General features: G+C 52.0%; 1 protein-coding gene across 1 annotated transcript in view; it reads right to left on the bottom strand.

The window, feature by feature from the left end:
- The window catches only part of CDH22 (cadherin 22), a 49,716-nt gene extending 24,676 nt beyond the window's left edge, over positions 1–25,040 (bottom strand). The window contains exons 1-5 of the mRNA XM_062505281.1: positions 24,816–25,040; positions 20,630–20,924; positions 11,053–11,172; positions 1,818–1,985; positions 651–838 (exon numbers count right to left, since the gene is read on the bottom strand). Coding sequence (XP_062361265.1) covers positions 651–838; positions 1,818–1,985; positions 11,053–11,172; positions 20,630–20,924; positions 24,816–25,040 — 996 coding nt within the window. The remainder of the gene's footprint in view (positions 1–650; positions 839–1,817; positions 1,986–11,052; positions 11,173–20,629; positions 20,925–24,815) is intronic.
- Positions 25,041–25,547: the final 507 nt, after the last annotated feature.

The following is a 25,547-nucleotide window of genomic DNA, read 5'->3' as shown; positions in this document are numbered from 1 at the left end:
GAAGCAAAAGCCTCCAGCCCACCCCACTCAGGGGCCCCAACAGGGGGCCCAGGCTGTGGGCAGCCAGGATTCACTGGGAAGACAGCACAGTGTGTGCTGCACATGAGCAAGTTTTCATCATTCATCACTCTGCTCTTATTTCTACAGGGGAGGCAAGCTGCATACAGTGGCCTTGAAGAACAATCATTCTTTCCTGCCTGCACCAAGTATTTGCTTGATTGTTTTTGCCACCAAAAGCAGATACAGTTAAAGTGCTGCTGGTCAGGTACAGGAATTAGGTGGGCATTTTTCTCCTGTAACAGGTGCTATCAATAACAGCTCTAAGCATTCCTCTCTGTAGTCCTATGCATGGTGTCTCCTCTGCACAGCTCACTGCTTCGCTACCACCCCTAAGCTACCCTGGGGGACTCCAGCAGGCACTCTGTGCTGCTCCTTTTCATCCTTTCCTCCCAGACACAGCCCTGTGTCTTTGCCACGCAGGCAGAGCAGAGACAGGTCTCTCCCTGCATCAGCAGGCACAAAAATGCAACTGCTACTGCAAGAGCAGCATGCAGAGCATTTTCTTCAACTCAGATTCAACAGCAGCAGTCCCCAAAGGAAAGGGTGCTCCTAAAGACCTTTGTCCTTCCTACTCAATCAACACTTCTCACCTTCTGTACCGTGATGACAGCCTCCTGGGTATTGCTGTCCGTGGTGACTTTGAACATCTCCACCCCTTCCTCATCCTTCACTTTATATGTCATGTCCGTGTTCTCCCCGACGTCAGAGTCCTCTGCCTTCACCCTCCCGATGGCAGTGCCCACGGGAGCCGTTTCAACAATGCTGAACTGATACATCTCTGGAGGAGAAATGGGTACCAGGGTCAGTGCTTGTCTTTGAACATCTCCCCCCCACCCCCATTCCAGCCTTCACAAACTTCCCTGGGGCACCTTCGAGCTGTGAGGGTTGCTCAAACCCCACTGTGTCTAAAGCCCAGAATGCCCCAACAGGAGAAGTAAATACATCAGCCAAAAACAAGGGCTGAGGGAAGATAATTGGGGAGCACTGACATTCCAGGTGCTGTAGTAAGTGAATGAAGTAAGGGCTGATTTCTCTGCATGGACACTGCCCTGCAATCAGCACTCTCTGATTCCTTGCAAAGATTCCTTGGCAATTTCTGATTTCTAGGAGATGCAGCCCAAGAGCTGAGCCTCCTCCACTGCAGCCCCTTCCCTGTCCTGCCAGCCTGGAGCTGCCAGGTCACAGCTGGAGCACTATCCAGAGCCCTCACAGCCCACTCCTCACAGCAGGAGCACCCTGCACCTTCTCTGGGGAGGGTCCCAGATCAGACACCAGCACCAGCTACAGGCCATTGGCAGCAAGTTGGAAAACAGAGCTGTGCTGTGACAAGGCTGCTGCCCCTGAGCAGTGTCACTGTCCTTGCACTGGGGCAAAGCTGCGACAAGCTCTCACACAACAGTCAGGAGGGGCCAGGCCAGCAGCCAAGTTCTGCCCCCAGCTCCCAGGGGACAGAAGCATGGTGGACCTTGATGGCTTCCAGCTGCTTGGAAAGGCTCAGGAAAGAGCTGGCCCTGCTCTCCTACCACGCAAGCCATGCTTGCTTCTAAAGCCTGCACAGGAGCAGGGATCTGGCACCCGCTGTGCTGCCAGGCAGGGACACGTTCAGACTCAGGCCAGGAGCTGTGCGTGCCATGGTCCCATGGTATTGTCACCCTGGCAGCAGCTGCAGGGGCCAGGCTGGCCCTATGGGTTCCATCCCACACCCACAGGGAACCAGGACACGCTCAGTGCCCACCCCCATCACCAGCAGGACTCACTCTGAGGGAAGCGTGGTGGGTTGTCGTTGACATCCGTGACTACGATGGTGACTGTGGTGGATCCGGACAGGCCACCCAGCTGTCCTGCCATGTCTGTGGCACGGATCACCACCTCATAGCGGTCCTGTGTCTCACGGTCCAGGTCTGCCACGGCTGTCCGGATCACACCTGCAAATCAGCAGGACAGCTGAGCACAGGCAGGTCACAGAGCCACAGACAGGCTGAGGCTGGAAGGGATCGCTTGGAGATTACTTTGGACAAGATCCAGACCTAAACAGGATCAGCTGGATCTCCCTCTTCACACGGGGCAGATGCTCCAGTTTTTCACCAACCTTCATGGTCCTTCCCTGGACTCACTCTGGTATGCCACAGAATCATATGTGGTGTCAGATACAGCACTTGTGTCTCACCAGTGCACATTAGAAGGGACTATCACCTCCCTTGACTGCTGGGAACACTCTCCCCAACCACAGCCCTGGTGCTGCCTCTGCCACAGGAATACACTGCTGGCCACAAACAGCATCTGCTGAACCCCTTTGCAAGAGGTCATATGAGCAAAAGCCAACTAAGGGGAGAGAAGGGCACTGCGGAGAAGAACAAGCCCAGGGGATTGTCAGCCAGCCAGAAACATCCCCAAAATCCTCCTGAAGCCCAGGAATGGCCACAGGCTCAACCTGCTCCCAGCAAGTCTCCTCATGAAGCGTGAAAGAGTCCCAACTACTGCTTTTCCCGTGGGCTACTTGCAGCTCCCACTGGGCTAAAAAACCTGGCACAGAAAAGGTTTGTGCTTTTCTCCAGGGTGACTGGGAGGTGGGTGAAAGATCTGTGGGGGTCAGAGGACTGGTGAGGGAAGAAGTCACAGGAAGAGAGGACTCATCCTTACCCCCATCCAAATGCGGGGGCTGTGCTGGGACCAAGGTCTGCTCTGTAAAAACCCAGGCTGAGTCACAAAACCCCTCTGGCACAGATCTGCAGCAGCTCCTTATCCTGATCTGCTGAGCAGGAGCCAGGCTTGCTGCAGCACCCCTTACACAACGGGGGTGCCCCTGCCCAGGCTCCATCTACCAAGTGCTGTGACCTGGGCACATCCAGGAGAGACTTGTGTGATTTGGAGAACTGGGGAAAGGGGCAGCACATTTTTAAAAGTCTGTCTGCACAAAATCCCTCATTTTCAAGTCCTTCTAAGTTAAGGAGACCAGAGTCGACAAAGCACATGCTCTGTATCAGAGAATGCACTGGAGCTTAACGAAACGAATGGTATGGTAGTACTTCTTACAAAAGCAAGTATCTTAAAAGGAGTGTTTATAGGTCCCCAGTATTCATCTGGGATTGGGGAAATGACCAGGACTAAAACAGAAAGGAATGTAAAACAAGAAACAAACAGCAGTAAAAGCCTGAAACCTCTGTGAATGGCAGAAATTACCAGTCATCCACTATTGGATATGACTATATATGACTATTTCATTCAAATGGAAACAAAATAGGGAAGAGAAATTTTGAGGATGAAAGAAAGAAAGAAAGGACTCTGCCCTGGGGTGGCACGAGGGTCAGGAAGGAAGGAGTGCCTACATGGATACAAGGTCATTAGCACCACATTCCAGTCCCCCTGTACCAGCAGCATCCCTTAGCAGACAGAAATCAGCATAAAATCCCCTCCAGCTCAATTTTTTAGCATTCCCACAGATTTAGACATTGGTTTATGTTTTTGTAAATCCTCTCTCTTCCAGCGTTTTCTGTTTAACTATCAGCTCTACCTCCTCCTACTGTGAACTGCAAATTCATCTCTGCTTTGTTTCAGCAGTAATCCTGCCCGGTGCTAGGGACAATACTGGAGGAGGCTGCTGGGAATGGGTGTCCAGTGAGGGGTCTGACCCAGAGGGAACAGGGAGCTCCCTTCTTGCTGAGCAAACAGTAGAGAATCATCCAGTGGTCTGAGCACCTTTCAATCCATTTGCTGATGTGCAGCACTTTGAGAAGCGATAAAGCACTGAAGCTCCAAGTCACCCAGAGCACAGCAGAGGGGGAGCTGTGTTCCAGCAGGCTGCAAGGAACCTGGGATAGATCCCAAGGCTACCTGATATCTGTGCTCCACAGCCATCAGGTTTCCAGTTTCTCCATTCCTGTGTCCAGTGTGGCCTTGTGCACCTCCAGACAAGGGCTCACACCATGGAGCCCAAAGGCAGCCAGAAATGCCACTGAGCTGAGAGGATGAAATTTCTCCCCCTCACACTTTGCATGACATTACAGGTACAGCAGGACCTGGGAAAACTGTTCAGGAGACATTTATTACTCCTTCCTTTCTGAAACTATCAATTATTCCAATGGTTAGCATTGTTAGGATTTATTATACAGACATAACCACCATTTCAGATTGTTGCCATTCTCCAGCTTGCATGGATGGCACAATTATCACCCAGCTTCCCTTGTCCTTCTGTCATTTAAAGTTCTGTAATTACCTGGACTCTCCTGCCTTCAGCCCCATGGATAAGGGAGCAGGTGATTATCTTGTTATGGGGCCCAGGGTCTGCTCTGACCCCCTCATTCATCCTGGCTCTGCTCAGAGGAAACTATTCGGCAAGATGTCCTGCTCTGCCTCACACAGAGAGGCAGAGGGGATGCAGAAAAGGGAGGCAAGAACGTTCCTGTGAGCATCCATCCCAGCAGGGATGGCACCCTCCCACCTGGGCAGCACGGCCAGCCCTGCACAGACACCCAGGGCTCAGGGACCAGCCCCAGCTGCTTGTGCTGACAGGCCCCTCCTGCCATTCCAACGTGAATACAAAACCTTTTTTTCTGGGCAAGCACTATCTCATTGAAATTTAAGCAATTCTGTTAATTAACGGTGTCTGAAGCATTTTATAATGAAAATGATTCATGTCAGCACAATAGTGATGAATTGGGATGAGAGGGAAAAAGCTCATGCATTCACCAAGGCTGTAATGACTTAACTGAGCTGCTCGTAATGATATAGCTCATAATATGCCATGTAAGATGGGAGTAAAGTGCTCAAGCACTTCCCAGAACACCTCCAAGGTCACTTGTCCCAACGGGGAGTAAGTCCAGGCTGTTTGGCACATGCAGAGTAGGGCAAATGTCCCCAGCCAGCTCCTGTTCTTCCAGCAGCACAAGGCAGGCAAAGTCTCTGCCTGTAGCAGGGGTGGAGACTGATCAGAAACTTCCCTCTCATTGTGTTGTGTGTCCAGTCCATCCTGGAAAGGTGGGGATCTGCTGCAGACAAACTGCCAGACCTCCAGCAGCCCCATCAGGATTGTCGCTGGGATTCTATTCCCAAATTGGATGGGCCACACCAGGCCACCAGCCCAAAAGCCAGGCTGGTTTTGTTTCTAGGCTGAGGTATCACTCACCATTTGCTAACGGCTGTGGCAAATCAGGGTCTCCACACATGCTCCACATCCATTTGGCACTAAGGGCACTGCATTCAACACCCACCAACAGCAAACCCACATGGTCCCATCTTGCAGAGCCAAGATAATCTCTGCCTCCAAAACCAGAGCCCCAGGGACTCTGCAAGGAAGCTGCAAGGCTTGGAGACAGACCTTCCTCAAGGCTGTACAGGGAGCACAGAGAAGTCATTGTGATCATCTCCCAAGATTCACCTTCTGTCCAGCTGGAAAAACTGACAAACTTTGCCTTTCCTAGACACTGCTAAAAAAGCAAGAACAACCTCGAGCTCAGACTTGTCTCCCTCGCTCTTGTCAGTATCTGTTAGAGCTGAATAATGTGGACACATGGTGGCATACCCTCTGGTACAAGGCACATGTGGCTTTCCAGCATGATCCAGATTAATCAGTATAATTACCAGGCAAGGGGACACTTAGAGCATCACTTAAATACCACTGAATCTGCTCCAACCACAGACTCTCTTTGGGTGATAAAAACAAAGCAGGACAAAGCAGTCAGCAGATAATTGCCTTCCAGGAATCCCATCCTTATGGGCTTTGCTCTGCTCTCAGGTACTTCAAGGTCAGATGTCCACATCCTCAGAGACTGTCTGGACAAGGAACCTTCCAGCTGAGGGCAGGGGAGGATCAATAAGCCAGAAAGTAATGGAGCAACAAACAGGAACCTATCCTATCCTAAGGTGGTTCCTGAACCATCTACAGCTCGAAGCAGGCAGTCTTCAAAGGCAGATGAGATCACCCTGGGCCACAAAGAGTCAAGTTTTTAGTATCTCCAGGGATGGAAATGCCACCATCATGGTGACAAGCCTTGTCTTCCTGCCATTTGGGCCTTTTTACTGTGCATGCCTGGGAAGAATCTGGGTCTGTCTCCTCTATCCCTCTCCTATTTAGCTGGATAAAACAGATTAATTTCTGCCAGTAGCCAGGTCAGTTAGATCAAACCCATCTCTGCCTCATGCCTGGAATGGCAAGGCTGCCAAACAGACTGCAGATTCCTCACCTGTGCCCTCACCTGCCTGCAGGGACACAGAAATACCAATATATCTGCCAAGACACGAGTCCTGCTGGAAGCACACGCCCTGGAGGAGATCAGCCCGTGCAGAAGAGGTCTTGGCCCCAAGAACCAGCACTTCAGACACCCTCCAGCCCCCCATCCTGTCCTTCAGCTCATCACAATTTGGGAAGCAGAAGCTAAAGGTGCTCTGAGTGAAGTATGAAGCACGAAGGGTCAGGAGGTTCGTGGAGCACCTAACAAGGGCTTACTACAGGCAGCAATCAGCCCTGCCCATGTCAGTGCAGAGACAGCATGCTCACCCTTCCTTTGTACCTTCTTTTAGCAGCTAAGTCCCTCATCACTTAACATTAATTCCCCTGGCACATTAGTAGATACACTCTAATTTCCTCAAGATGACCAAACATACAATTTGGTCCCAAATCAGCTGAAGTTCCTGCACCAGTCTCAGAAAAGGGCTGTTAATGTTCAATCTCACTAACAAGAGGAATCCTCTTAAATAAATATAACTTCTCTGCAGACTCGTGTGCCTTACACTCAGACTCCCTGGTGCCTGTGACCAGCTCTGGTGGATAAGGGACAGGGATGGGGCACAGACCTGCATGACCCCCTGGGCACAAGGGAACACACACCTACTGATAACCCTGTGTTTCAAGTAGCATTTTTAACAAGCTGGCAAGAGTAGCAGAGAAAGGTGTTCTGCCTCCCACCACCACATCACACAGATCATCAGCTCATCAGCCCGGCTCAGTGTGCAGCAGGCTCCCAGACACAGCTCCTCTCCCAGTCCAGCCTTACTGCCCCAGAAGCAGGGCAGGTCTGTCTCCAGACACAGCAAGGCTGGCAGGCAGGGATGAAACAGCCAAGGACTGCACACAAACAACCATCAGCTTCATCCCAGCATGCCAGTATCTCCATTCTCCCTGCCATGAAAAGCTCCAAGCCCTTACCGACTCAGTCTTTAAATCAGGACACAGGCTCTAGAACTCAGGAGCTGGTTTAAGTCATCACAAACGCCAGACTGCATTTCAAATACCTTCTGAGTTCTTCTGTCTTTTCCCTGCATTCAGCAGAGTGACAGATTTGAAGAGCAACCTTTTGCTTACGGGAAAAAGCCAGGTTCCCATGCACAGCCCCAAACTGACAAGCTGGCTTTTAAGGAAAGCACAAAACATTATGAAATCAATGGTGTTACACGCTCTGGTTGTTCTATAGCACTCAATATCCCTACAAAGGGATGAACAAGACTGCTGGAAACAGGGGCACCAGGTTGTGGGGTGTTGAGCAGTTTCAGGCTCCCTCCCAAGGAAGGCTGTGTGCAAGGGATCACAGGCAGCAGTGAGTCTCCAGCCACACTGCCCAGGGATAAGAAAGGGCACTGCAAAGGACACAGGAACAGACATGACCAGGCAGACACAGCTGCCTGCCAAAAGAGAGATTTGCCCCTATAAAGGTGAATAATCTGCAGTGGTACAGAGAATTCAGGGTGATATAAAGCAGCATGAAAGCACAGCCTGTGGATTTAAATGCAGAGATTTATCTTCTCATGTTTACACCGAGAGTGCCCACACTCAGGTGCACATCCCTGTATTGGAAAAGAATAAGCTTGAAATATCTTGGTGAGGATGAGATTCCTGGAGCTGGAACAGGAGCTGCCACTACACCTCCCAGTAACTCTGTGTAACTCTGGGCAGAGCTGGGCTCGTGGCCCAGCAGCAGAGAGGGGGACTCTGCTGTCAGATTAGTGCTCTCACCCAGAGCCAACACCCACCACAGCAGCAGGAGAGGCTGCTTGCCACTGGAACAGCAGGGCAGAGCTGTGTGAGAGCACAGCCTCCTCAGCAGATCAGGGCAGCCACAGCACAGGCACTGCTGCTCACGTGCTGCAAGGAGCAAAGATTGGCTGCACCCTGTCTGAATGAGGAAGGCAGCACAAAGCTTACAAAGCTTAATGCCTGCAGGCTCTTGCAACAAGCCACGGGGATATTCTTACAGTCGGCAAGAAAACCTTGCCTCAAAAGCTTATGCATACAAAACTTCCCACTCACACGAAAAGAAAAGCCAGCCTAGATCTTCAGCACACACAGGTGAAGTTCTTGAGCCTGATCTGGTACACAAGTTTCAGTCTGTGAAACTAATATCAAAGCATGAGACTGGCTGGTATATATGAAAGAAAGAAAAAACTCATGTGCATCAGCTATGCTTTCTCTTCACCATCATTCAATTCTGGAATCTTCCTGCAGCATAAATGCCATACTGCTGCTCCCACTGTTCCAGTGGAGCCATTTAGATACTTGTCTCCCTCCAAAAAGACCCCAGATGCTACAGGCATTCAGGGATTACTGGGTGGCAGGACTTGGCATAGCACAGCATCCAGACGGTTTGGGTCTGCCTGTGAAAGATCCATTCAATACAAAATCCCAGCCAAACACTACAGCTGGTAACTTCCAAGAACAGGAGACAAAGTCAGCTTTGCATGGTCCATGCTCTGTACTCAAGCATGGAAACCACTTTTGTACATGCCACACTTATGCTATGAAGGAGGGTGTGAAAAGAGCACAGGACAAGGAGAGAAGAAAGAGCCTGTGCTGGAAGGAGTCAAGGGCTGAGGTGGTGTGCAAGGCAGCACATGCATGCATGGACCTGCAAGAAACAGCAGAGAAGGAGGTCAAAACCAAAAAGGGAAATCAAATTGTTCTTCATTATCATATATTATAAGAAATGTAACATGCCAGGTTTTTATGGTTCTTTTTATGGCCATTAATAACAATGGTGGCTCTGAGAGCTACGCTGCTGCTATGGATAATTAAATCTTATGCTCAGGGCAGAAGCTGGGCCACCCCGGGCAATCAGACCTGGATTCCCCTGTGCAGCATAAAAACTTATTCTAACAGAATAAGAGTGGGAGCAGGTCGGGGTGTGCTTGGATGGATATGATGACACCGTGTGCCCCCACAGCGCTGCTGCATCCACAGGGGCTAGTGCTGACAGAGGGGCACAGGACAGGCTGCAGCCACAACCTGAGTGGCTGATGGGCAGAGCTGCAGCCCTGCAATGCTGGTGAGGCAGCTGCCACAGGCCATTTGCAGCTCAGACACTGCCAGAGTCAGCCCCAACACCTGTGTTAGCAGCCAGATATCCTGGAAACAGACGTGCTCAGGAGGGGCCAGAGTCTTCTGCAGGCTGTCAGCAATTTTGCCTTTATGAAACACAGGCAAGTAAAACAGTAAATCAACCCCCCAGTGTATGAAACAGCCAGCTTGAGAATTAAGACACAAAAAAGTCAAGGAATCAAGAAGCTTGGATTCCCAGAGTGACATTAATTCTCACCACAGTCCCACAGGGCACATTTTAGTTTATGCCTTAATACAGAGCATTAATGTGGCAGGAAGCTGAGCCTCTGCACGTCTTGACTTGTGCAGTTTGGTCCCAGTAGTCCCTCTCCATTCTAGCAGCCAGACTTCCACTCACACAAAGCTGTCTCAGATCAACAGGATCTCATGTGTACCTGAATTTTCAGTGTTTAGCCCATTGTTCCTATACACATAATGTAAAACAAAGCAAATCTGGGAGACAAGAGAGCCCAGGTGCAGCAGCTCCTGAGTAAGGGGTGGGTACAGCCCCAACCTACTGCTTGTGCCCTCTCCCCAGTGCACCAGCCTCAGTCCAGACAAAGGCATTTCCCACCACATGCCACAGTGCTGATGTCAGGTGTGTATAGAAGCTTCCAAACTCCCAAATCTGAGCGTTCCTCCAGCCAGGCTGGTGGCAGAGACAGGGCTGGGACCAGCTTCCTCATGTGCACCAGAGCATTGTCAGGAGGTGCAGGGGCTGAGATGCAGAGGCTCAGGCACACAGACCTTCTTTACACTCGCCTTACACCAGCATCTCCAAACAAATTTCACTCTGACTGACATAAAAACAGCCTTAGAAAATATCTGTCAGCACAGACGCAGATCAGCCTGACAGAGACTTGGTACTTCAGCCCAGGGGTTGACCTCAGTCCATCCCACTGTGGTTCAGCAGTAGGGTGGGGAGGACTTTGCTGTCCAGTTTTCCAACACAAGCTGCAGCTCCTCAGCCTGCTTGTCCTTTGACAAATTTTCATTAAACTATGGGCACTTTACTGCATGCTTTGTGCCTTAAATATCCCTTATTAGCATTTGAGTGTCTTCCCTCCTTAGGAAGCTTGTGAGGCTCCCATTAAGGGTAATGAGAGTCAAATTCCTGGGAGGCAAGGAGAATATATACCCCAACATCTCCTGGTTATGGTCTACTCTAACCAGTATGTCAGAGCATCATCTGCCAGGGATTTATTACAGAGGCATTTTACAACAGGCTCTATCATAAGTTATTAAGGAATGGAGCAGCTTCTACTGTTCTTTCATTAAATATTAATAGAACATTTATAAACCTATCCTTAATTTAAAGTGTTACTTTTAATCAAGGCCCTGGTGATAACGATGCAGCCTTTGGTAAGGCCCCTTTGGTAGTATTTAAACCTTCTACACTGAGGTTTTATGTGCCTGTGGGGGCATTCCTGCTCCAGGCAGAGAGGAGCTCTGGCCAGTGCAGGTGCAGACCAGGCACTCTGGGCTGGCAGCTGCAGATCCTGCCTGCTGCAAGCAGGGCATGGAGCCGGGCAGCAGCCTCAGCAGGGCTGCTGAACTTCCTCTCCAACACCCTGCCAGGAATATCCAGTATCAATGGCCAGCAGGGAGGTACAGATCTGTTGGCTCATAGTCATGCCCAGGACACAGAGCCTGGGTGTCCTGGCCCAGCCCAGCTGGGTGCTGCTCACCTGTTTTACTGTCCACAGTGAAGTGCTGCTCTCCCTCTAGCACACTGTAGACTACCCGGGCACTGCTCCCATAGGTGGGGTCGTCGGCATCAGAGGCCATCACCTGCATCACAGAGGTGCCTGCAGCAGGGACAAGGAGGAAAACAGACAGGCAGGAGTTTAGAAGAGCAACACAGATCTCAGAGCAGGGCCCAACACTGATTGCTTGCAAATTATGAGGGAAAAGAGAACAGCCATGTGCAAAGGCAGCATCACCTCCCCACCAAACCCTGAATGCCAGGACTCCAGACACTGCTGCAAAAGCCTCTGGTGTGCTGCAGAGTGGCAGCAGGGACAGGATCCTGGGCCATCCTGGGGCAGGACCTGCTCTCCAGGAGATCACTGGTCTGAACAGCTGGGAGCTTTTCTCCCAGTAGCCTTCTACTGGACCACCTGGGAAGGAGCTGGGGATGTCATACTCACACCTTCCCTTCCTGTCAGCAAGAGTGACATGGTCACCTCCAGACCACAGAGGGACCACCCAGCTGGAGCTTGATCCACACTGCAGCACACAGACCTGCACAGGGACAACAGCCCGGGGAGAGGAAAAGCTTTCACTTGCCCAAACACAGCACCAGGCCCTCATGCTCTACACGTAGCAGGGCAGGAGGACTATAAATTGGATAAAAGTCCATCAAATGTCTGCAATTAAGTTATTGATTTTCAAGGCTGCCTCATTAAACTGGGTACTTCACTCCAACTGTCCCTGTGATGGCTTTAATTTGACATCATGTTCAATTTAACAAAAGCAGGGCCCAGGACATGAGAGTGGGGGCAGGAGCAAAGGGTCTGAGATCTTTTGAGATCTTTGACAGAGACAACAGAAGGGAAGAAGGAAGGGAAGCCTACCCCTACCTGCAGACACCTTGAGAAAGGAGGTGGTGTGACCAAAGCACTGTGAGGACAGGCTACCCTGTTTCACCTCTAGCACTTGGTGCATCCCTGTAGAGATGTCAAGCACTGGCACCAGTCAGTCACAAGCAGGCTCTTTTCCTAGGAGGCAGATATGGAGCTGAGACCATCCAGAGGGGCATGAGAAGCTTCAGTTCCTGGTGCCTTCTTCCTCCTTTGCCAGGAGACCACAAGCCCAGAGCAAGCAGTCAAGCCAGGGATTTCCTGCACCAGCCCTGCCTGGACGCAGGCAGGAGATGAGGTGGCATAGACAGCAGTGCTGCTGTGAGCAGCTGGGATGCACATGCTCCCTCCAGTCCAGTTCACTCTGATCTCCTGGAAAGGGTGCTCACTGAGGGAAACGAGCAGTTACCATGGTTGCTTTTCATTCTCCTTGGCAGCCTTCTCAGAGCTGCAGCTCTGCTGATAACAGGAGAATCCCCCTCATCGGTCTTCAGCAACAAGCTAGTTTGAGTCAACTTATTTATGCTTTGCTGTCTCCAGTGAAGTTATGGTGCATCCCTGCCAGGCACGTCCAGATTTTACACCACGGCAACACTGGCTCTCTGCCTCGCAAACAACTGTTTAAGAAATACTATTGCTGCATTTCCTCCTCCTCTCCCTGCCATAACACAACTCCTTCAAGCAGGTATGAGCCAAGGCAGATCACCCACACACCAGCACTGCACACTCCCTTGGGCAGCCTGGCATGTTCCCTTGGGAAGCTTCTGATCAGAAAGCAAAAAAAGGGCCCAGAGAAGGGAAATGACACCAGGGTCTCCAAGCATCCTTCTCCCAGCTGGAGTAGAGAAGCCTGCTAGGGATGCTGGAGGTACCAAAGTTTGAGAATCACAGAAAGCAGTACCTGGCCCTGGAAACAAGAGAGGGCTCCCTCTGCACAGCCTCTGGCAGCAATCAGCTAAGAGCCTGGTGTCCACAGTGGCACCCACTCCTGCACCTGCAGCACAGGCAGAGCCTGCTGACTTTGCACGAACATCCCACGCTCCAACAGCCACTCGTTCCTGCCGAGGGTTAGGAGATTCAAAACTCACCCGTGGGTACCCAAGCCCATCAGTTATTTCCCTGCCCTTGCCCTGTATACCCTGTGCCAGGACTGCACGTTTGCAGACAGAGCAGGTGCCCCAAGGACCACACTACAACCTCCTGTTCCAGCTATCTTTATGCAGTCATCCCAACCCAGGGATCATTAGAGGCAGGCTGGTCACTAAACATTTACACCAAACTCTGCATCTCATGCTCCTTCCCCTCAATTGCATAACTCACCTCCTAATCCATCCCTGTCAGACACAGATGTATTCCCTGTTGCTCCAGTTCTTGAGAGGCAAGGGCAAAGGAAAGCAAGAAGCACGAGGAGCATTGCAGTAAAGCACCTTCACTCAGAGGCAGAGCTGGGACACAGTGCCCTTGGGCTGCAGACAGCAATGCCAGAGGTGATGAAGGCTCTGCCCTTCCCCACCTGCCCTCACAGCATGCCATTAACAAAACAGCAACATCAGCCAGGTAGGGAACACTGACCCCACTTTGTGCCTTGACTTCTTGTCTGCGAAGCTATCTGCTCAAGGTCACCTAAAGGGTACCAGGAATTTACTAGTTCAACTTTCCAGCATTATCCCTTAACCTCCACTTATCCTTTCCCACCCCCTCCCTCCCACTCTCTTTCCATGTGAAGAGCAATGGTATTCAATTTCAGCTTAACCTGGTTCCCTCCTTCTTGCGGAGACAAGCTTTCCCTGGCTCCCACCCTGCTCCAATATTAGTCCCTGCTCTCCAAGCACAGCACTGCCCACAGCAAGTACAGCATGTACAGCTTTTATTTAGTTTTCTGTCACATGCCTTAGCCATAGAAGATACACTAAATAAAATCTAAACATCCATCATGTACTCTATCACCCACCTCCCATAACCAAGAAGCCTGAGCCTGTATCCAGAGAGATAATTAGACATGTAAAATGAGATAAGACCTTGGTTCCTCCCCTGACAAGCTCACTCCACAGATCAGAGGAAACCAACAATTTTACATAAAAATCAACAGGTCAGAATCCGTCTCTTATTCTCCCTCTGCAAATGTGAGATCTGGCACAGCGGATCAAACAAACCCTGATTTCCTACAGAAGAAAGGGGGAGCAATACCCTCACTTCCACAGCAATACTTCTCTCAGCCTAGCTGACTCTGGCTGCCAGCCATCCTCTGTCCCCACGGGCCCTGCTTGGGCTGTCCCCATTCCACACCCTGAGCCATCCTGGAGACCTGCCAGGGACAGCAGCCAGCCCTCAGCTCTGCCAGCAGCATCCCCTCTCTGCTGTGAGCGAGGTTAGCAGGGCAGGGAGGAGCTGCCCACACCGAGAGGTGCCCACCATGCCCTGGGAGCTGCAGGATGCAGGAGCTGTGTATCTGCAGGGTCCCTGCCCCTGAGTGCAGAGCTCAGCCCCCACAGCCATCCTGCTACATTGAGTGTCCCCGGGGCTGGAAGGACACAGCAGCTCAGCCCAGTGCCCTGGATGGGATGGATGGGGCTCCGGAGGGCACCTTTGGAATGCCACTGCAGACCTGTCCTGGCATCCATGACTGCCTTCCCCCATGACCAGGAGACTCTGGGGCCAGTCCCTGCATGAAGAAGGCTGATAGCTCCAGACCACTTGCTATGCCACTCACTCCAAACATGTTTAGCTAAAAGAAATGTTGACAGGCAAACTCCAAACACATCCCTGAGCAGAGAGGCCCTGCACTGAATCCACAAGCAAGTGTCTGGGACCTGTCACCTCCCCAGGGACAGGAGTACAGCCAGGCTCTGGGCATGCAAAGAGTCAAATGAGCAGCAGGAAAAACCAACACTTGCTAAATTTGACTCTCCCTTCTTATTGCAGCAGTCAGCCTTCTGTGGTGGAATCAGGAGCCTCCAGATGCTCTCCAGACCAGCTCTGGGGCTCAGTTTCCACCTTCAGCTCAGGCAGAGACCAGGAACACTTTCTGGCCATGCTGAGAGCCCTTTCTGTCTGGATCTGGCCAGCTCCAGGACAGCACTCAGGCACTTTAGCCCTGCAGAACGTCAGGGACCCTGTAAGGAGTGCTTTGTCATGCAAAGCCACATTCCCTGGCCTGATGCCAGTGTGCAGCACTCCCATCCCAGGTGCCTGGGTGCCATGGGGCAGGAGACAGGTGTGATTTTATAAACAATGCAATTTACAGCTTTTTTCTGGCCCCGAACACCTGCAGTGGCTGATGCACCCCAGACATATTCAGGCAGGACAGCAGGGAAAAAAATGAACTAGAGTAGCTTAAAAATTACTGGAGCAGAAGTGAGTTTCTTGCAATCTTGTGAACATCCTAACTTGGTAGAAAGCCAGGCCCAGAGGAGATTTACTGCACAGCCCTCTCACCCCGCAGGACAAGCCCGAGGGCAGTAACCTGGTGGGGTGCAATTGCTCAAATGTGCTACTGTGAAACTTCTTTTGGGGTGTCTGGCCAGAGAAAGCCACTGCACAAAACACTCCAGCCCCTGGCATGAAGCAGGTAAACGTGGTGCTGTGGGGAGCAAACCAAAGCATTCCATGGAGAAGCTCAGATTCCCTGAGGAGCTGCCAAAGGCAGCCTGGATGAGGTCCTCACTTGGGCAGGGCAATGTTTGGAGTCTGTCCCATGACCCAGAAGGAGAAGGACTCATGCCACTAGGGACAAACAGACAGGGCAAGCCCCAGTTCTCAGCCACTTGCTGTTCCAGCAGCTTCCAGATTCACACAAGTGACTTAGGCAATTTCTAAGCAAGGGTGGGGGGGTGGAAATCAGATTGCCTGCAAGTGTTCTGGCTGCATGGTAAACAAAGTATTTTTCTCTGCTTCCAGCATGGAGATTAAACAATTTCTCCTCACAATAATCACTTCTGCATTCAGCCAGCTTTGTGCTGGAGTCAGGGCTTGACCCCAAGTTTCTGTCTGTACAGCCAAATCGCCTCTAATCTGGACATGGTGCTACACAGAGAAATGAGAGAAATGCACCAAGGGAGGAATGATGTTCTAATGAAAGCATATGCCTTTCCTGGCATGTTCCTCACTCCAGGGCCTGCCTGCTCCCCAAGGACCCCACAGGTGAGCTCTGGGCACCCACCCTGTGCAACCAACAGAGTTGTCTAACAGGAGGCACTGTGTGCTGGATTTGGGCTCATGCCTGAGTGCAGCAGACAGCTGTTAAGCAGACCCCAGGGAGATCAGGAAAGGAGTCCAAAATACAGCTAATTTTAGCACCTCCTGTAACAAGGTGAAGCTCCTGCAGTTCCAAGGCAGTTGGCAGGGTACCATCCTACATTCTTCTGCAGCTGCAGGTTTCTCCCTTTGGTAAAGGATTCTGCTCAACTCTGATGTTTTGGAGAGATCCACACTGGGATATCCACAGAGGTTGAACCTTGGGTGCCAGCACAGGGAAGACTGCAAGCTCTTGACCAGCAGACTCTCCCTAAGGTGACAGGACAGCAGTAAAGCTGTAAGCAGGATTTGCAGCTCAGGCCCCATCCTGCACACAAACTGCTCCTCAGTATGCATGGCCGTGGGCACAGGGGAGTCAGTGAAAATACCCCCCAGGAGCCCCTGCCTTCCTCAGCCTGGGTGACTCCAGGGCACTGCCTCCAGCCCAGCTCCCTCAGGGACCTCTCACCCCTCTACAGCCCCAGCTGCCCTCCCTGGCAGGCAGCAAATCTCCCAGGGCAGCTGCACTTCTGCTCCTGATGCCCCAGGCCAGGTCGGGTTTCTCCAGAAAAGCCAGTTGCTGGTTTTGCAGCTGGTTCTGCTGTGCCAAGGGAGGCCAGATAAAGCTGTTGGGTCAGCTTCCATTTTGGATGTGCTTCTTCCAAGTGCAGGATATCCCTGTGTAGAAAACAATGACTTCTCCAGCCTGGCTCACAGGCTGGGGTTAGCTCCAGGCACCACCTCTGCTCTTCACAAATCCCACACTCCAACCTTATCCTCATGATCATCTTGCATCTGCCACTTTTCATCCATCAGTAAACAACGGCAATCCTTTTTCTTTTCCCTTTGCAGAGGTTTACAATGAGTCTGGATGAGTTCAGGGAAGACAGATACTAAACCCCCAGAAACCACCCACAGCCAAATAAATTTTCAAGCTGAAAACAGATGCTGGCTGGGAGAATATTAAGAGAAGCATCACATATTCTCTGTGTGCTGTTCCTCCTTCCTAAGAATGCACTCTGCCAAGGCAAGGTCCTGGAACAAAGAGGCTTTTAGACCACCCTCAGCCTCACAGTCTCAGGCAGCACCTACAATGTCTACTCAAACACACTGCCCTGGCCCTGCAGAGCAAGGGGCAGCTGTGCTGCAAAGCACTCCCAGTTACTCTGAGTTTGTGCCATTCTCTCGTTTGTTATTTGCTCTTAGACACTAGGAAATCAAATGACTTTCCCTCCCAATTAGTACTCCTTCATTATGCAAATAATGTCCTTTGATCTGCTCCTGCTGTCACAGAGCGGATCTGACTGTGTTTGGTTTATTCCTCCTCACGCCCCAGGAAGGCACCCACCTCTGGGAGCTGGGACTGCTTTTGGCAGGGAATGGAGAGTGCAGCTGAGAGCTGCCTTGAGTGAGAACAAAAACCACCCAAGCACAAACCCCAGCGAGGTCTGGAAATGCAAGACCATGAGAGCAGGAAGAAGGGGTCACCCTTAACTTTTCAGGCTGGGATGCAGAGCAAATACTTCAGAACGGCAGAGACAGGGAATGACCACCTCCCTACAGCTCCAAGCTGGAGAGCAGCCGTGCCCTTGGAGTGGCCCTATCCCAGCCCCTTCCCCAGCAGAGCACAGCTGAATCCAAATGCTGCTGAGAGCAGGCATGGCCACCAGCAGGTTCCCAGGCTTTGATCTTGATCCACTAATAGCCAACCTAAGTTCTCCTGCTTGGCCAGCACCAAGCTGGGATTACCTCCATCCACACTCAGGATAGCAGCAAGGCACATTCCCCATTCACTCTCATGAAAATGCCTCACAGGTCTAGGGGAGATGCTCTGTCCAGCTCAGAGAAAGTAAACATCACTATCAATACCAACCACAACAAAGCCATGATCACAGCTCCACTCAGCCTTGATGCCGCAAAAGGAGCACTCCCACACAAAAAGGGCCTGGCAGGTCACTTCTCACAAAAATATCCTGAACTTCACCTCCCTGGCCCAGCAGCTTTCCATATCCTTCACCCTCAGCCCTTTCTACAGCATCTGGAGCTGAACTTCTCACACCAGGTCCATGACCAGCCCCATCTACCTTCCAGCTGCTGGACCTCAGAGGGTTGAGCAGAAAGCTCCTTGCCAGCCTTGCCTGTTTATTCTTTTACAGGATGTGTCCATCTGGTCCTTCGTGCTGCTTGTTCCTGGGCAAAGCCCTGGTAAGCCGAGGGAGAGATAGGAGGGAGCTGGGGACTCGCAGCAGCAGCATGTGGGTCCCTCCAACTCTGCACTCACACTGCTGGGGCCCGGGCAGCAGCAGCAGCATGGGAAGATGATGTGAGAGGCCCTCCCTGGGCTATCTCCATGGTGAGGCTGCTCTGGAGGAGCCTGTACACTCCCCAGGATGGCCAGACTGCAGAAGGCTCTGAGGCTGTGGCAGGCAGGCAGCCTGGAAAGCAGAACGGGCTCCAGCTCCCCTCTCTAAGCACACAGCTGGGAAATGCAGCCCACGCCGTTCACAGCACTTCTCCTTACTTTTAACTTCCGAGTATTTTAATTTGCAGGAATCGCCTTCTTTCATGTTGTGAAACCGTGTTTCTTTCTCCCTCTGATCTCCAATTTCGCATAGAAACTGTCTCCTTTGATATGTCTTGTTCACATCAGTCTGATCAGGCAGCTCCATAATTGTTAGTGATTTTCAAAGAACTGGGATCCTTGTCTAATACCCAGAGTTGAGAATTCCTTGCTTTTTAAAATGTTGTTCAAGCAAATTAGATTAATTTAATTTCTTTCTTCCCTTTGGGAACAGGATGCCTCTTGCTTTGGTGCCCACACGCTCTCTTTCATTTCTCCAGGAGCACCCAGCTATAGTTCAAGGGGTCACTCTGACTGAGGGAAGGATTTGCACAGGTACCTGGAAGCAGAAGGAGAGCTTGGGATGCCTCAGGAGAGCTTGTTCTCCATACATCAACAGAATCCAGGCAGCAACAGCTCCTCTGGTGCAGGCAATTCCTGCACATCTGTACCTGCTGGAGGCCACGTACCAGCCTTGCAATATGCTGCACATGAACCATGGAGAGGTGCAGCTCTGTCCTGAGGCAGCGCAGACCTGAGCACCATTCCCTGTGCTCTGCTGCCAGGATGCCTCTGCAGCCAGACCTTCCTGCAGCAGCACAGCAGGACCTGCTGGTTCATCTGCCTGGGGTAGCTCAGCTGCTTCTCCTGCCCTGGGGGCTCTCTGCAGTCCTGGCACTGTTACTGCCCCTGTGCTGACAGTGTTGGGGTCCTGCCTGATCTTCAGTGTCAGCCTTTCACAAGGATACAGCCTGGATACAGCCTTTGGGAACTGTGATTTACAGTTCCTGCTTGCAGCCCATGCTGACACACACAGCCTGCTACAGGGGTAGCAGAGATCCCGGCGTGGACAGGGAACAGCATGGACAGGGAACAGCATGGGCAGGGAACGGTGTGGGCAGGGAATGGTGAGGACAGGGAACGACGTGGGCAGGGAACGGCGTGGGCAGGGAATGGTGAGGACAGGGAGCGACGTGGGCAGGGAACGGCGTGGGCAGGGAACGGTGAGGGCAGGGAACGGCGTGGCTCTGGGCAGTGCAGCACCAGCCATTCATTTCCCCAGACTCCAGCTGTGCTCAGCAGTATGGTGAGTGCTCAGTAGTGAGTGAGTGCTGCAGCTCACACATCACCTCTCTGCACCCTTCCTGGACCTTGGGTAAGCACAAAGTCCTGCTCTGCCAGCCCAGAGGGATGGACTCATGCAGCCTCACCACCCCAGCCTGGCCCTTAGAGATTCAGTGAGGTTGATCACCAACACACTTAATAGGGGCCTGGTGCCAAGGGGGTGGGCAGTTAAGGCTAACACAGGGAAGCCACACTTCAGTCACAGGGACATGAACTCCACAGTCTCAGCCAACAAGTCCTGGCTCCTCAGAGAAGGACAGATCCAGCTGAGAAGGGCTTGGCAGTTCTGCATGGGGACACACAAAGGGATGATGTCTGGGCTGCCCTGGGGATCAGAAGAGCAGTAAATCAGCACACAGAAGATGGCCTGAGCTAGGGGAAAAGCATCACCCAGACCAATCTGAAACACAGGCAGACATGAGCCCCTTGGTTTGTGAGGGTTTAGTCCAACCCCCCAGCATTTAGGAGGGAGGGGGCTGTGCAAAGCCAGACTCAATGCACAGCAGGCAGCTGGCACCACCACGACCCGTCCCCAGAGCACGGCTTAGGGCTGAGACTGAGCGCTCAGCCAAAGGCTGGCAATCAGCTCAGAGGATTTATCCACTTGTTTTTCTTAAGCCACCTTATTTATTTTTCCCTTTTGGCTCCCTAGCTCTGGAATCCCTGGGATTTGCAAGTGGTTTTTGTGGGGTACAGCAAGCTCAAGGTTTGACAGGAGAGAGGTGCAGGTTTCCCAACCCACAGCGTGCCCTGCAGCAGACGTACCGATGGGGGACAGCTCCGCCACGCTGCCGATGTAGGGTCCCTCCAGGAAGCGTGGCTCGCTGTCATTGATGTCCTGTACCTTGATGATGAACTCTGACTCGGGCTCCAGCAGCTGATCCGTCTGCCGGTCCCGGGCCTGAGCCCGCAGCGTGTAGAAAGTTTTCTGCTCCCGGTCCAGGCGCTCGGTGGCGTGGATGTCACCTGTGATCTCATCGATGAGGAAGATGGTCCCTGCGCCCTCCCCGGAGATGGTGTACTTGATGGAGCCATCTCCCTCATCTGAGTCCGAGTGGATCTGCCAGGGAAAGACGGAGAGGGTGGGAGCAGGCTGGAGCCGTACTTGTACCCAACCCCAGCCACCTACACAAGATGCCCATGGTCCCTGTGTGATGCTTCTCTGCCTACTCTGTTCTTGTTGGACTGGACAGTGACAAGAGAGCACCACCAGACAACACCTGTGCACAAAGGAAGGCCCAATAAACTGGAATTTCAGGCTTGCCTTTACAGATTATAGATTTTGCCAGTGCCCCCACTGCAAACCAAGGAACAAACCCCTTTAAGGGGTTCTGAGATGATGGAAAAGCAAAGGACAACTCAACTGCACTCTAACGAAAGAGGCTTCCCTAAGGGCAAGGACCCAGGACTCTGGCAGCATGGGATCACCTCTCCCAACCTGCACAGGTACCTCACCATCAGCATCCCTTCCCTTCTACACAACCAATTACCCAAAGTCCATCCTCATCCACCCACTCTGCCTCAGCCACAGCCACCCTCCATGATCTGGGCAGCTGGTGCTGCCAAGTCTCCCTGCTGAAGAGCTCACACACTTGCTGCACCCCTATGCTGGGTTTACATTGCAGGGTAACAGGGGTCACAACATCCCATCATCATGACCAGAGCCCCACCTGGACAAAATCTGCAAAAGAGTGTGACAAATTGGCTCATGTTCAGGACCAAAGACAGACCCAGAGGAAGATGCCTTCACAGGCAATCTCTGCCGCTTCATTTTTTAATTAAGACAATGTTTGGAATTAGGAAAAGAAAGGGTAAACAGCAGCTCCCCACAGACCAAGAGCTGACTGGAATCCAGGCCAGACGTCCAGAGATAATTTTATTGGTGGCATTAAACTGAGTTATGAGGTTTTTACAATCCAGCCACTTATGAGAAATCTATTAACAGTAACTGGACAGGCAGAATGCATCTTGACAGAGAGCAGCATGGGCATTAATTGGGACAATCTATAATGGGACAGGCCCCCGGAAAGGTTTCATCAGCTGCTTTCATTTGTTTCCTACAATTTCTGCTTAGAATCAGCAAAGTCATGTCCCCCCTCCAAAAAAAAAAGAAAAAAGCCGCCCATTAATCGGCTAATGAAATATGAAAATGTTTATGGGCCATTCAATCTTCCAAACTGCAGTTCTATAATCCACCTTTCAGACATACAGCTCTACCAGCAAGAATTTATACCAGAGCTGCCTCTTTTTTTACGATGCCTTCATTATATTTGTCTTGTTAGATACAGTTTATATATTTATTTCACAAGTGAGGGGCCCACACATTAGGCAATTCAATGCATTTTGCACAACATTCACAAATTACTGCCCGTGGTGACACATCTCTCAAGGCTTGCCTGGAAGGAGACCTTCACTCAGCTCAGAAATAGGGCTGTGAGCCCAGCAGAATCTGGGACCACCGTGATGGCTTTGGCTGCCAATGTACCTATGGGGTGGTCACCCTGCCCTGGCCACCTGAGTATCCTGCCCTGGTCTGTGGGGCTGGTCATCCCAGCTTGGCCATCCAGTCCCAACCCTCCCCACTGGCTGGTGGAAAGCTTGCTGCCCTCTTCACTTTATCATCCTCTCCCCAGTTCTCACTGCTACTCTGTGAGCTTTTCAGAACGAAGAAGGAGCACCAGGTCTGTACAGCGCAGGTAGCAGAAGTCTGCATTTTTCTGCTGAACACCGGGCTCATGATTAATAATTAGGCTAGAGATAAAGCATCCAGCACCACATTGAGCTCTCAGTACAACCTCTTCACATATTTGCTCATTGCTGACTGCTCGGAGCAGACAGCAGCATCCCTGCATACTGGAATGCTAGGAAGAAAAATGGAGCTTGGGCTCAAGGGGCTGCAGAGATTGATTTACAGGGGAAGATTAAAAGAGCTAAATCTGTGCTGCTTGGCTAAACAACAACTAATGGGGGAGGGCTGGATCGTAGACTACAGAAACGCAAGGGGAGATGCCACAGACCTGGACCACATCTGAGGGATCTTCTCTCCTCTCTGTTACAGCAGGCAGGCTTGGGGAGCGCCGTGCTCTCACGAAGCCTCAGGGCTCCCTCAGCCCCTGGGCATGGCAGGAGACTGAAGTTACACAGCTCTGGCACATGCTGGGCCCCAAGAGCAGAGGGACCACCCAGCCCTGCCTGCAGCTCAGCCCCAAGCAAGGACAGCAGTGTCTGCAGAACTGGGACAGCCAGAGGGTGGACAATAGGCTGATCTGTCCCATCTGTTAAACAGGAAAATTGTTTCCTTGTCCTAAAAGACTACAACCAGAATTCTTACAAAGCCATTAATTACATACTAATAATTAAATCAAAATTAAATATGAACAGAGGTGCGCATTCCTTATTAAAAGCAATTAAACAGAAAGCACAGATACACAAATAAAAAATTACTCCGGGGCTAGAAAAGAAAGAAAATCAAATAAAAACTAGCCCATAATAAAGGTGCACTCTGTTTGCTCCAACTCATAAAGCCCGAGTTCATCAATTTTCTTTAAATATTAGCAACTTAATTAAATCTGCTTTTTTCCCTTTAATCCTCTCCTCTATCTAAAATAGATCTGTCCACATGCAGAAGTTTGTAACTAGTGCTGACCCCATAATTCTATTTAAAAAACCCAAAGAAATCCACATCAAACTGACAGCAGCCTCAGGGGAAATTACAGTTCAGAAGAAGGATTAGCTAGAGAACCCAGATTTTATGGAAATGGTATTGGCCCTTCAGAAAGCACATGTAGGTGTGTGAGAGGCATCCACAGAGGGCAAGCCCCAGCTACCCTGCAGGGTCCCCCAGTGCAGGAAGGCTCCGGACCCTCTGTGCTAAGAGGGCTGGCACATTGCTGGGGACAAACAGTGTCCCAGGTGAGCACTCCATCCTCTCCCAGCACCAGAACAAGCCTGGCCCTCCTGGCTTTCAGCCCTGGGGATCCACAGGCAGTGATCTCAGTGCAGCCGGCTGCTACTGTGAGCCAAGCGGGTGATGGGGTGGGTGATGTGGAAAGGGGCTGTAAAAGGGTGAGTTGTAGGTTTTGGTTCAGCTGGAGCTGAGGCATTGCCAGGCCTGTGACAGGGCCTGGTGCCTCTGCTGCTCCCAGGGGAGCCATGAATTAGCTGTGCCTGCTCCGAGGGCGGCGGAGGAGCGCGGCTTTGAGTGTCTGCTGAAATGGACACAAATCACCACTGAAATCCCTGCTGGCCCCCAGCCAAGAAACCCATTTTCAAGCTCCTCCAGACTCATGCCCAGACGTCTGAGGCCATCAGACTGCCCTGTTGTACAAGCTCTTGGGCATTTTCCTTCGGGATGAGCCCATGCCTCCAGCTCTATGTGGACTGTAGTGTGTTCCTCTGACTGGTCCCAACAGCTAGCACTGACTTCACCCACATACAAACACATCTGCCTGATACGTGGGGCAGCTGCTTCTCCGAAACTCCCAGAAAAGGATGAAGCCCAGCAACCCCAAGGTGAAATGCTCCTTCAGCCTCAGGACACCAGAAGTGGAGGGAGCAGAGGTCCATGTCCAGCCTTCCCAGGAGGTCGCACATCAGGGAAGTGTGGCGAGCTCCCACCAGCAGACCCAGTCCTGCCCAGCAAGGCACTGTCCCCTGTCACACCTCCCACAGAGACAGGGCTTCTTGCACTGGCCACCAGACATCACAAGAACCCAGCACACAATTGTAGGAACACAGATGTAAATCTTGGTGTGTCCTGTTCTCATCTCTGGGAGAACATTAACCTCACCACCCCCAGCAGGCACCAGGCTCCTGCCACTGCAGCCCACAGAATATTTAGCCAGGCCCCCATGAAAAACCTTCACATGGGCCCTCTCTGTGCTCAGCATCGCCAGCATGTCCATCCTGCCCCTGGCTCTGTCAGCCCCATGGAGACATCAGGTCAGCTCACCTTCCCCACGTACAGCGGCTCCGTGCCCGTGTACTCCTCCACCACAAAGAACTGATTCCAGACCCAGCCACGCTTCACTCTCCCGGTGGACAGCAGTGCAGGGTCCCCGGGCTCCCCCAGGCCAGGGCCCTCCACCGCCGTGTGCATGGCCCAGGACCCCAGCTCCTGGATGGCGCAGAACAGCAGCAGCATGGTCCACAAGAAGCCCTGCAGACCCTTCGCCATGGCACTCTAGGAGGCTGCATGAGCAGGAGCTGCTGGACGGGCAGCCAGCATCCTTCAGGGAAGAGTAGGAGGAAAGTCCACACTAGCAGCGTGGGGCTGCCCGGTCAGTGCAGAACATCCCTGTCCCTGCTGCATGCCGTGCCCTGCAGCTGGAGCGCTCCTGTCCAGCGTGAGTCACATCTGTGACAAGAGGCGTCCCGGACTGCCCGCTGCTGGAGTGGGAGCAGTCAGTGCTGGTGCCTTGCAGGCTGCTCCTGGGTCTCCAGAGAAGAGTCTGGCAGCTGGCATTTGTCCCCAGGGACAGAGCTGCAGGGCTCTGTGCTCGGCCGCCGCCGGTGCTGCTGGGGAAGAGGGTGATGCACAGCCTGCTGCCCACCCCACCGGTGGGCAGGGAACGCCACAGCGGCACTCGGGGCACAGACACACGCTGCTGGCATTCACAGGAGGACAAGGAAAGCTCTTCCACAAATGTTTTCACAAAGGAGTTAACAGGATGAGCTGTCGTGG

Source organism: Cinclus cinclus, chromosome 18 (assembly GCF_963662255.1).
Source record: "Cinclus cinclus chromosome 18, bCinCin1.1, whole genome shotgun sequence".
Classification (NCBI taxonomy): Eukaryota; Metazoa; Chordata; class Aves; order Passeriformes; family Cinclidae; genus Cinclus; species Cinclus cinclus.
This window is presented reverse-complemented; position numbering and strand designations above follow the sequence as displayed.